General features: G+C 44.4%; 1 protein-coding gene across 2 annotated transcripts in view; it reads right to left on the minus strand.

Annotated features, from left to right (window-relative positions):
* Positions 1 to 12,829, minus strand: part of Usp12 (ubiquitin specific peptidase 12) — a 54,226-nt gene that overhangs the window by 6,500 nt on the left and 34,897 nt on the right. For both annotated transcript variants that reach the window (XM_031338751.1, XM_031338752.1), the window contains exons 4-6: positions 6,612 to 6,841; positions 4,032 to 4,108; positions 3,833 to 3,916 (exon numbers count right to left, since the gene is read on the minus strand). In XM_031338751.1, coding sequence (XP_031194611.1) covers positions 3,833 to 3,916; positions 4,032 to 4,108; positions 6,612 to 6,841 — 391 coding nt within the window. The remainder of the gene's footprint in view (positions 1 to 3,832; positions 3,917 to 4,031; positions 4,109 to 6,611; positions 6,842 to 12,829) is intronic.

Below are 12,829 nucleotides of genomic sequence, written 5' to 3' on the forward strand. Positions count from 1 at the left end.
GTTTATAGTTTTATGTCTTCTTGACCTGCCAGCTCTTATGATATCTAACAACTTGTTTGTTCTTTCCCGGGCCTATGTGGCCAGTTTGTGATCGATTCTTAGGCCCATAACTTTTCTTCCTAGTCAGTACAGGTTTAAAGCTTTAATTTTTCCTTACAGTCTGACCCGTAACACTAAGAAAGGCACAGTGTGGTGCTGGGTGAAGGGGTTTCATAGAGGAGTCCCTGAAGATGAAGAGCACTGTGGCAGCATCAGAATCTGACGGTGACCAACTGAGAGTGGTCCTGAAATCCAATCAAAATAAACCTCTCAGCATTAATCCTATTAGCTCTTCTCCCTAGAGAACTCGAATTACAGTGGGAAAGAGAAGACTCTTCATGGGTACTTCCTGCACACGGAGCAGGGAGACCCAGGGATGCAGCTTTCCAAAGCCATCGGCCATGCTCCAGGGAGTCACCGCAACAAACTCAATGCTATACCAAGCTAGACAGTGTTATTTCCTTGGTCTGTCTTCTGTACCTGAGCTGAACTGAATGGTTAGCTTCACAAGGAGAATGGTTACTTCCACAACAATATTAAAGATGAATTCAGAGCATTTGCCACAGTTAATAATCACAAGGTATAACAATGAGATATATTCTACAGAGGGATAAAATAATCTGGGAATCAAAGAATTTGGCTTTTAACTGTGAAACATCCTAATACTATATTTGTTTTCTTGTTCACTGCTATCTCTCCCAATGTCATCTGCCCTCAAAGTCAATCCTTTCAAAGCAAAGCTTCTATGACTCTTCAATCTTCCACCGACACTTTATGTGCTGGCCTTGACCCCTGTACTGCTCCATGCCCCAATCTCATCTTTCTTTTCCTTCTTTTTATGAGCAATTCATTTGGACTATTAGGACCAGAAAAGATCAGTTTGTATAAGCAAGGGAGGAGGGACTGAGGGTATCTGCAGGAGGGATGGGAGAGGGTCAGGCTGGGAAAGAGAAACTGGCTACTTACAGGATGCTAACCAAAAATAGAGTAAATGTTACAGGTTATTTGATCACACAGTGAACCCCAAGACTGTGTTGTTTATTGGAAAAACTTGTCTTTAGTTGTAGTGTGGCTCAGCCTTAGTACACACCTTTAATCCCTCTAGCTGAAATACAGACAGGCTCTTAGTACACACCTTTAATCCCAAACAATGAAGGTAAAGTAAGTTTGTAGAAGGAAACAACCTTGCTTGAAAGTGATGTCTAGTTGAGAGGCAAACAAAGTGTCGAATCAGAGAAAGATTTGACAGAATAGGATAGCCCAACTCTCATGAGAACAGAAAGCAAAGGGAGTCTACTTAAGAGCAGGCAAAGAAACAGGGAGGAGGCAATGTTACCAGGACAGTTACAGAGAGAACAAGCTAGACAGAGGTGAAGACCAAAAAAGCAAGAGAATGAGAAGGAACCAGGTTAGAAAAGACTGCCAAAGTTAGTCTGAGGCCAAGCAGAGCAATTCAGTCAGAAGCTGAGAGAAGCCAGAGTGAATCAGTCAGCTTGGAGAGGAGTTTGAGCCAGAACAGCTGAATTGACCAGCCAGCCAGAGTTCAGAAAGAGCTAGGAAGGAGTGAGCTTGTTCAGCAGTAAGTCTCAGAGGCTGAAAACATTCTAGGTCTAGATTAGATTGTACTGAGGCTAGAAGCTTCCAGGACTAGGCCTAGATTAGCAGATAGAGGCAGTAAGCCTCAGAGATGACAATTATATCAGGCGAATAAAAGATACTTTTACAAGTAAAGACGGTAGAAGCCAATCTTCACTAGCGGAGGAGGGAATTACACAGGTTAAAAAGAAAGCACAGTAGGGGAGTCCATGCTGTCAGCTTCAATGGAGCCACAGCAAATGCATGGCTTTCAGTACAGACAGGTACAGATGCAGACTTATGCATGTCCACACATCCTCTGCTCAGTTCAGGAACAGTGACATCTGAACAGCACAGTACATATCCAGAGTCCTAGATGTCATTTCCTCAGAGCGGGACCACAGAGCAGCATAGGATCAGCTAGTTCCAAGGTGAGCTCAGAACATGTGATGGAGCAACAGTGAAGAGGAGCCACAGGGACCACCACCACAGTGGGGCTGTGGATAACCGGAATACAAAAATAGGAAGAGTAATGGACTGTCTGAGTGTGCCTGAAGTTTTTAAAATGGCAGTTTAATGAAGAATTTGCAATCTTTAAATATCTTCTACACTAAATACTTAAAATTGCAACAGGAGAAAATGTAGCTTACATGAAGAATTCCAGGAAATACCTTAACCAAGAGTTGGGTGACAGTGGCAGCAGCAGTGTCTCGTGCAGAGACCCAGCATGGCCAGCAGACTCCCAGGAGACCTGGCTCTAGGAATTACAGTGAGTGGCACTTGGGAACTCAGGTCTAAGGAGCACCTCAAATCCCACTCCTCAGCTATCCCTTGGGCCCAAACTGTTTGACCAGTATGGTTAATGTTGAACACCTGCTTCCCTTCTGAGAGCCTGGAATTCTGAGCAAAGTAACAGAGAAAGCCTATATGACAAGCACAGGATGGGAATCCTGGGCATGGAGCCTGCAAAGAGCTTCCCATGATGTCACTAGGCAGGGGAAATTCAGTGTCATGTGTCACTTCACTGGAACAGGGCCTCTTGGAAATCTGCCTGGCTTTGTCCTTTGCTCTGTATCTTTTTCAGTGATAATATTAGCTGTGAACATGACTGTATACCAAGTACCGAGTCCTTGAAAATCAGCGAGCACAGGGACATGCAAATACCGAGGACACACTACAATTACATGCCACTTAATAAGACTCCTCTAAAACATTTAAGGTCAATACCTGAAGACATGAACTACAGATGTAGTGTATGGTTCCAGGCCGGGCACCGCTCAATGAGCAATTCTCACAGAGCCTTAACTGCTAAGGCTGAAAGTCAGAATGTGGGCCTGGGGCTAAGTTCACAACCTAAATGTAGAACTGGAGAGGCGGCTCAGTGGATAAGAATGCTTGCCATGCAAGCATGAGAATCTGCATTTGGATACCAGTACCCATGTGGTTAAAAAAAGAACAAAACAAAACCCTGAGCCAGGTACATATGGTGAGGCACACCTTCTATGCCAGCACTTAGGAAGCAGAGGCAGGCAGCTCTCAGAGTCTAAGACCAGCCTGGTTTACACAGGGAGTTCTAGGACAGCCAGAGCTGCATGATAAGACACACACACACTCCCAAATGGTAGGAGGAACATGAGCAAAGAGACAGGAGGATCACTGGGGCTCACTAGCTACACCTAGCCACAAAACAGTGAGTAAGCACAGGTTCAGTGCTAGACCCTGTCAGAGGGAAAGTAAGTCAGAGAGCAACTGAAAGGAAAACCCAATATCCATGTCCTCCTCTGCCTCTGCCTCTGCAAGATCTACATATGCTAACACTACACACACACACACACACACACACACACACACACACACACACACACACACACACACACACACACAGAGTCAAGAAGCAGCACTCAATGTACAGCTCTGCACTTTCAGATAGAAAAGCCTACCCCCAACATACATGGCCAAAGAATAATTAAAATAAATAACTTTGAAACAGGCTGTCAAAATAGTTCTACCCAAGCCTGAAGACCTGAGTTCTATCCATAGATGGTGGAAGAACTGAATCCTGACCATGGTCCTCTAATCTCTCTGTGTGGTACCCCTGCACTTGCATCAGTACCCCCCTCCACACACACACACACACACACACACACACACACACACACACACACACACACTCACAACACCACAGTCTGATAACCTAACTCAGGAGGTGGTGACATACCGTTTGTGTGCTTCCTGCTTGCTCCGGCACTCTTCACAGTAGTATTTATATTCACTGCACAGAGTTTCTGTGTTACTGAACCCTCTGTGAAAAACACAAATTGAGCTTGTTAGGTATACCTGAGAATTACTAATTTACTTAAAATTATTCTAGACCAAAAGTAAATAGTAAACTGCAAAGGAAATAATTGTACACAAACCTTAAGCAGTGAGTAATTGATGTGTTTTGTTCCACGTCAACAGAAAGGTCTAAGAAGTCTTCATCTTTGCTGCTTATCTGTAAAATAGGAGTTATTTCAATGACCAGGAGACCCATTCCCAGCTGCCAGGTTAAACGTCCCATACTAAAAAGACAACTACTTGGTTTGAAATACCAAAAAAAGCACTGAGCAACTGTCTACCTCTCACATCTCCTGTATGGGAAGACACTAACACCTGACCATCTCATTGGCTGAGGACGAGAGGACAAGAATTTCACTGCTCCCCAGAGTGATGAGACATATGGAGTGCACAGTGTCACATTCTGGATCTCAGAAGTATAGGCTCCATCTGGTAAAGCAGCGGCATCTCACTTTGGAACACTGCCCAGCTGCTTTGGACGAGATCCTCAAGACCAGGACTTGTAGGAGCCATCTAGGTTGGAGGTCTGGGTGGGATTCACTCGGTCTATGATAATGAATATGGACTGATATCCCCTGATACAGAATGAGAGCCACATACAATGAAACTAGGGAACACCCACCTTTAAGGGGGAAAAATGGAAAGAGGAAAGGCAGAGAGTGTGACTGAAATCAGCCTTGGGAGAATAGAGGAAAACAGAGAGAGGTACAGCAGCGGTAGCTGGCTCCCCTCTGAAACCCTCCACTCTATGTATCCACTGCACACTTAACTCAGGACGGAACCCATCCTGGCCTTTACTTTGACACTGTCTGAACATCATTGGCCAATCTTTGTCCCCTGCTGGGCATCCTGAAGGTAAGACTTCCAGCTTAATAATCTTCTACTACCTTCTACTCACCTTCTCTCTGGCAGAATTGGATCTTAAATTTGTGTGTTATCAAATAAAGAAACAATGTATACTTACATACTCTGGAGAACACCTAGATTTCACTCCCTAGCTTATTTTGATAAAGGAAGCAGCATGAGCACTTACTGTGAATCGTCATAACGATGGTCACAGAACTTATTGGTAGCAAAATAGTACCTATCTCATACAAGTTACTTTTAAACAGAATGGCTAATAACGCTTTATCCTTCAAAAAGGAGATTCTTCTCTGTCTTCCCCACTCAATACAAACCTGACTTCAAAGGCCTGGCAGAGCATTCTACAAGTCTCCCAGAGGCCCCAAATCTACATATAAGTCTCACATATTACTACATTTCTCAGCATGTTAAGTAACTATTTTATTGAAGACTATAAAGTGTGTGTATGTATGTACCAATACGTGCACACACATATTGATGTCTTGTAAGAGATCAAAGTTCATTACAGTAAACATAAAAAAAGGTCCAATCCCCTGATCATATCTAATATTCCAATGGAAACATAGCTGTAATAACTAGCAATCAAACCTTGCCCTGCATCACTGACTGCGGTTGAGGCAATGAAAAAGGCCCACACCACACCAGCCTGTCTCTAGCCGAGAGCATCTTCACAGGCCACTGCAGAATGTGCCTCTTCCCTGACCTAGATGAGACCCACCACTAAGAATCACACGGGAAGGGCAACTTTATTTATTTCCTAGTGCAAGGCTATCTGTTCTTGGCAATCAATTTGAAGCTTTGTCTCGACCACATGTCCACCCAAAGGGTGCTCCCGTCCTTGAGGGCACATGGCACTGTTCTATCCCAACAGCAAACACATGCACAGCTGTACAAAAGGGGAGATAGACTAATACCCAGGTGTGATGGTTAAATATGCTCGGCCCAGAGTGGCACTATTAGAAGGTGTGGCCCTGTTGGAGTAGGTGTGTCACTGTGGGTGTGGGCTTTAAGACCCTCATCCTAGCTGCCTGGAACCCAGTCTTCTCCTAGCAGCCTTCAGATAAAGATGTAGAACTCTCAGCTCCTCCTGCACCATGCCTGCCTGGATACTGCCATGTTCCCACCTTGATGGTAATAGACTGAACCTCTGAACCTGTAAGCCAGCACCAAATATATGTTGGTCGTGGTATCTATTCATAGCAATCACGTGCCACATTGCTGTCATTAATAGCCCACACAAAGGACAGTGACCTTGTATGATTATTGTGGGACTAAGAAGTCCCCATCACCTAGCAACATTGTAGCCAACTCATCGTGTGCAACACATAATGCAGGTACTGGAGATGATGATATCAATAAGCCTACTGTGTCACACCAGAGGTAGAACACATTATGGTTAACCGACGTCAGTTACATGCTTGCTCCACTATATGTTTCTGCTTTTGATTTTATTTCACATTCTTTATCTTAGCAAGTACTCAGAAGAGGAGAGCACTGTGTTAAGTGGTGGCAGCACACACCCCTATGCTGAGCATGTCCTTTCATGATATTCAGACTCAGCACGGAGGGACCACACTCGGCTCGTGTCCCTGAGGTGAAGATCAGAGCTATGCTTCCATGACCCTTATATGTCCTCTAGTCTTACATGGTTCTAAAGCCTCTTAAACTATAACAACACCATGCTGCAGAGTGCAGCGGGCACCCTGGCATACTCATGACAGGCACGCAGTACCTGACAGGGCTATACAAAAGCTCAGGCAGGGCCTTCAGACTGACAACTATGCTGATGGACTTACAGTTTCACAAGTAAGACACCTGGTTTCATTAGTTAATGTTCCCTGAAAAATCTCGTGGACCCACGTTGGGTCTGGTGTGCTGTTGTTATCCTCGCTGTCCACGTCTCCATTCCGTAATCGGCCATTTTGCTTCTCTTGTTTTCTTTCTTCTTGTAGAATATCAGCAATTGTATTGAGTAAGTAATTTAAGAATTCATGGGCATCTTGTTGCATGTAGTTGTCAAACAGCTCTAAAATTAAAACAGGAAAATGAGTGTCTGGTATAAAATCTGATATTTATCAGAACTAGAAGCACATGTTAATTATAGACAATATACAGGAAAACAGACAACTTCCACATCTAAAGCTTCTGATTAAATCAGCGGAACATGAAGTTAAAGTGAATGAAGGCTTTGAAAACACAGCACTGATGGATCCATGCCTGGGGAGGCAGGTAGCAGCTGGTCTTCATCACTGGAGTCCTTTCACAACCGCTTCAGCAGAGGCAAACCTGTTAGCAGGAGCTGATACCACTTACTAAGGAGGCCGAGCAAACTCTGAGAGCCAGCTTACAAAAGGAAATTATCAGACCACACTCTCGAGTCTAATTTAGCAGGAGAGGGGTGGGGCTTCCCAGACTCCTACAGCTGACGGTCGTGCAGTCAGGTGTGGCCACATGATCATTACAGTCCACTCGGATTCTGAGCTCCAAGAATGTCCTTCCCAGCAGCCATGGACAGATATGGCACAAACACTCACTGTTCCTTGGATCCCCTAAGTGCATGTGAGTTCTCTGTGGTCAACAGGCTCAGGCCTTGCTTTGTATAGTACCTGGGGACTTTATTTTTCAAGGACTGGAAAAGTAAAGTCTTCCTACCAGGAAAAATGAAACCAAAAAAATAAAATAAAATAAAATAAAATACTCCTCCCCTAACCCCAGCAACATACAATGCAGGCCTACGAACTGCTAGCCCACTAACTGAAAAAAACTGCACTACTAAACTTCATTTTTATATCCTCAATGCATAGTAGGGAAACCCACAGTTGTCTCTTTTCAAGCAAACATAGGGGTCAGAATATAGTCAATGGTGGAGCACTTGTCTAGCATCATGAGACCCTAAGTCAACTCCTAGCAACTCACTATACACACACACACACACAGAGGAATAACAAACATACATCTTTAGAAATAAAGCAGGGATGTCTAAGACAGAAACTATGGAATGCTGTTTTTAAAGAGCTACAGATGAACACATTAAAGTCAACTCTGTACATTAGGTCATTTCCAAAGCCAGGGCCTTTAACAACATTCCAGTGGCGAGTGTGGCTGTTGGATCAAGACTGTCTGAATGCCGCAGGCAGTGTCATTCACCTGAGCCACGGTTCTCAGTCAATACCAGGGATCTGCCTCGTGCAGATGTAACAAAGATTCTGAGTGCTGAGAACACATAACTCACAGAACTGTAAGCTCATAGGCCCCCACGGCTGCATTGGCTCCCACAGCTACCGTTGATGATGACGCTAGGGAACACTAGTTTCATAGACAGCAGGAACAAGGGACAGAGCAAAAGTGGAGTGCACACTTAGCAATACTTAACTAACTGGGAGACAAAAATTAAAACAGGGAAAGCACGATTTTGGCCATCACTTTTCAAGTGTAAGTTCTATGCCTTAGTTGGCTTGAGTGGAAAGGGTTGTTCTCCAGCACTGGAGCCAGGGCAATAGTGGAATGGTAGGCGTGTGCTGAAGGGCAGTCAGTCTGCATGCAGGCTCTAACAAAACGCACTCTAGCTCTCTTACCGCACAATGAAAGCCATCCATTTATAATAACAGAAGTCTGGAAGTACCCTAAATGCCTATGAGAAGACTGGGTGGCTTATTTAAGTCACAATATGGCTCTGCTATGGTCATGAGGAAACAGCTATTCATGAATGAGCATGGCTACATTTCCAAAATGCTCAGTAGGAAGGAAGCAGAGTATGTAATGGCTCCATCAAACCTGACCTGCACTTTCTATCTGGACATGATTAAGTGTATACAGAAAGCTCTGCTAAGATCCAGTTGTTCCTCAGGAGCTTCCAGTTTTTCTGTAAATTCTTAGACCACAGAGCATATTGATTATATACTGAACAATAAAGTGCAGCATGTTGTGCAAACCTCCCCCGCCCCTGCTCTCCACCTGCAGGCTGCTTACCCTTCCCATCTGGCTGCTTCTTAAGCCCTTTCAATGTTTTTCCTTCGTTTCTTAGACAGGGTCTCATTCCATAACTCAGGCTGGTCTGCATCTCATAGCACTTCTCATGCTTCAGTCTCACAAGTGCTGAGATTCTAGGTGGGAACCATTCCCGTGCCTCAGCCTGCCCCATTTCCACCACAAATTATCCAGTGTAAGGTGGCTCCCCTTACTTGACCCACAAAGTCTCCCTGGATTCTATACTGAGAATAACAAGTTTGACTTGCAGATCTGAGCCTTTCCACCTCCTGTACTGCAGGGTAAATTCACACAAAGCCTGCCCAGCTCGGTCCTGAATTGCTTCCGCACACTCAAACCCATTCTGCAAATTTCAATCTCAAACCAATGCAATAATAATGCAGCTGGAGTGGCCCTTCACCTCACTGCCTGCTGGATTCCAGCCCCTGAAAGCCCCTGTAATATAGACCCAAACCCCATGAGTCCCAAGGCTGCCACATGCCCTAGCCCAAACAGACTTAATTAACATCAACTTAATCTTTAGCTGTCTATATTTGCTTGCTGGGATTTGCCCATCAGGGACAGTTGATCCAAAGCACTGTGGCCCACTTCCCACTTCTGTCCAGCAAGAGTACTGCAGCCTACCCCTGCTGTATGCTGCTGGCCACTCTACAAACCCTCTTAGCGTGTTCTACTTGAAGCCATGCAAATCACACTACAAGCTCCAGACAGCTCCAACACAGCAAGCTCTAAAGCAAAGGTGAGATAATGGAAGTCACCTTTGCTCTCAATGTGGCAAACCCTCTCCTGAGGCACTACTTCCTAATGCTCACTGTCCACCTTCCCTGCGGCTTCTGGGAGTTATGTCTCACCTACCCCTGCTACTTTCCAGCCTGCAGCTGCCACTTCTAACTTACTTCACACTTGAGTATCAGAGCTCACCAAAGGAAAAGTATAAAGATATGGCCATACAGAGAGCCACCACCCTTTCAATGACTCTATATGCCAACTTCTCCCAACTCACTGATGGCCTGACTCACCAACACCCCAGCATGCATGGCAACCTTAATATCTCAGTGTCAAGGTCACTTCCATGAACAAATCTCTTCCATGAACCTCTTTTTCTTTAAAACACAAAAACAGCAAAGCAAAACAAGAGACTGCTTTTCACTTGCTCACTAGTTTTAAGAACCAGAAGAATGATAAAAAGACATCAGAAAATCAGAAAAGCCCGGGTGATGCCTCTTACCTGTGACCTTCATAGTGGAGACTGAGACATAGTGGGTTTGATGCCAACCTGAGCTACAGAGTTCAAGGCTAGTGTAGGCTTCAGAGGAGATGCAAGGGAGAGGGAAAGCAGGGGTGAGGAAGTAAAGGGAGACAGGAAGGCTTTCTACGAATAGTTGTGAACCTAGTTACCAGCTTTGATGATTACCTCACCGCAGTGGGCAGGCAGCACAAGCTGGATCAATGCCACCATCTGTAACCCTGTAATCTTCCCTTAGAAACCACTCTCATGTGTATGCACATTCGTTCTTTCAAAATAACTGCTATATTTATCACCCAAAAATACAAATGAGTTTTTAATGAAAATCTTCTTGGGGAGGAGAAAGGAGTAGTCCACGTAACAATGACTTCAGATCCATTAAAAATGCCCTATTTTGAACTTTTAGAAATGATACACGAGGCAGGGCAGCAGCCTCGTGTGTTTTCAGTAAATGCTATGCCCAGTATACCAGCATCTTGCAATCCCTGGGAGATGGCTTACAGTTTAAAGGGATCAGCAGGATTATACAAATATCAACTCACAAGCCAGAGGGAAGAGCTGAAGGGTTGCACTGTCTCATTTTAAAACTCTGGTTTTCTTAACGGGTGGTCTTACACCCTAGTAAGTATTATAATGGGAAAGATGGACTTCAAAATTGCTTTGGTAAGTTATAACAAGTTCATTTATTCATTCAACAAATATGCAGTAAGCACCCACTATGTGCCTGGAATTAGATTATGTGCTGGGAATACAATGGTAAGGAAAAACAAATGGGTTCCCTCCATCATGGAACTGACAGTCTAGTGGGAGAGACAATTTCATTATTAAATAATGTATGAAAAGAAGCTCCTTAAGTCCAATACAGCTACAACATTAACACAACGTAGTAAGAATTAAATTACTGCTTACAATGGCCTGTTTTCTTCTCAATACAGAAATAACTAGAGCTTTCATAAGAAAGCACTGTGCTGTTCTTAGGTGAAACAACTGGGTAAAGTAAATATGAGAAATGTACTCAAATCTTTAGAACCTGAGAAACCACTCTTCACATTTAGTTTCCTTCAGAACCAAGACCCTTAGTCAGCACAGCTGCATTGCTAGCACAGCAGGGGTGGCGGCAGGGATCCAGGATGTGCTTAATGTTTTTTGAATGAATGAATGAATGAACAACTGAACAAAAGACAGGTGTGTTCAAACAGCTATGATGATATGTGCAAAGAAAATGTGGCTCATAACTTGAAAAAATGTTATATACATACATACATACATACATACATACATATATGTCATATATAGTATACATGCTAAGGTTTATGACATCAGACAGAGCTCAAAGCCACTGATAAGGCCTCAAGCCCATCTTAAGGCCTGTGAATTGTACAGCTGACAGTGAGCACTGAGTTACCTCACTGACCTGGGCTGCATTTCCTCCACAGTAAAATGGCACCTACAAGAAGCAGCATTGGCTAGAGGGGCTCACAGCTTCCCTGAGGGCTGCAGCAGCCTCTGCAGCAGCCCTGCCCTCCCCCTCCAATGCTGTTTTTGACATCCAATACCCATCCATAGTGCTCTTGTCCTAATGAAAACTACAGCCCCTGACAGCTTCCCAAGCTCTGGGCTCCAGCCTGCACCTAATGGTCTCTGCAGTACCACACTGTTGCCAACTGTGACCTTTCTGGCTGGCCACCCTCCAGTGCACTTTCTGCTTCCATCACACTTACCCTAGGCCACCAGGTGGCTTCAACACGTTGAGCCTCTAATCTCACTGATCAAGAGTGTCCCAACACACACACCATAGATGGCTGCTCACACTTCCATGCCACCTCTGCTTGCTTCTTCTTCCTAGTAAGGCCACACCGCATAGTTGTTGGCACCTGCCCTCCCCTGTGGAGGGTCTGACTGCTGAGGGCTTATTTCTAGATTCCCAGACCTCCACAGAGCTAGTGCACAACAGAAAATCAGTACTTAATAATCAATGCAAACAATTACCTAGTCATCAAAGATAGTGTCACTGTGGAGCTGAAGGAGTCATGCTACTGTGAGGAGTACCTGCATTTGGCAGGTACTGGGAGTTAAAACCTAAGAAAACGGGGGCTGGAGAGATGGCCCAGTGGTTAAGAACATGGCTCTTCCAGAGGTCCTAAGTTCAAATCCCAGCGACCACATTGTGGCTCATAACCATCCATAATGACATCTAACACCCTCTTCTGGAATGTCTGAGGACAGCTACAATGTACTTATATATAATAAATAGCCAGGCGATGGTGGCGCACGCCTTTAATCCCAGCAGTTGGGAGGCAGAGGCAGGCGGATTTCTGAGTTCAAGGCCAGCCTGGTCTACAAAGTGAGTTCCAGGACAGCGAGGGCTATACAGAGAAACCCTGTCTCAAAAAAAAAAAAAAAAAAAAAAAAAAAAAAAAAAAAAAAAAAAACTAAGAAAACAGACTTATCGAGTGAATAGAAGCCAAAGTCTGTCCCTTCTCCAAATACCAAAACAATTAACAAATGGAAGCAGTATTGGTAAACATAACCAGGGTGACTGTACTGAAAACACAGGCTGCCTCTAACCCAGGACAGAGGAGGTTAAGGCAGTCAGGCAGGCAGCCCAACAGTGGGTACCAACAATGCTGAGATGACTACCACGGTCTCCAGAGATTTAAAATAAAGCATCAGAAGGAAAACACAGTAAGACAGTAGCCTTGTTCATCTGTGTACTCCACTCAAGAAGAAATCCAAAACCCTGAGGCAAATATTAATGTACTCCAAAACATATTTACAGAT

Source organism: Mastomys coucha, unplaced genomic scaffold, assembly GCF_008632895.1.
Source record: "Mastomys coucha isolate ucsf_1 unplaced genomic scaffold, UCSF_Mcou_1 pScaffold22, whole genome shotgun sequence".
Lineage (NCBI taxonomy): Eukaryota > Metazoa > Chordata > Mammalia > Rodentia > Muridae > Mastomys > Mastomys coucha.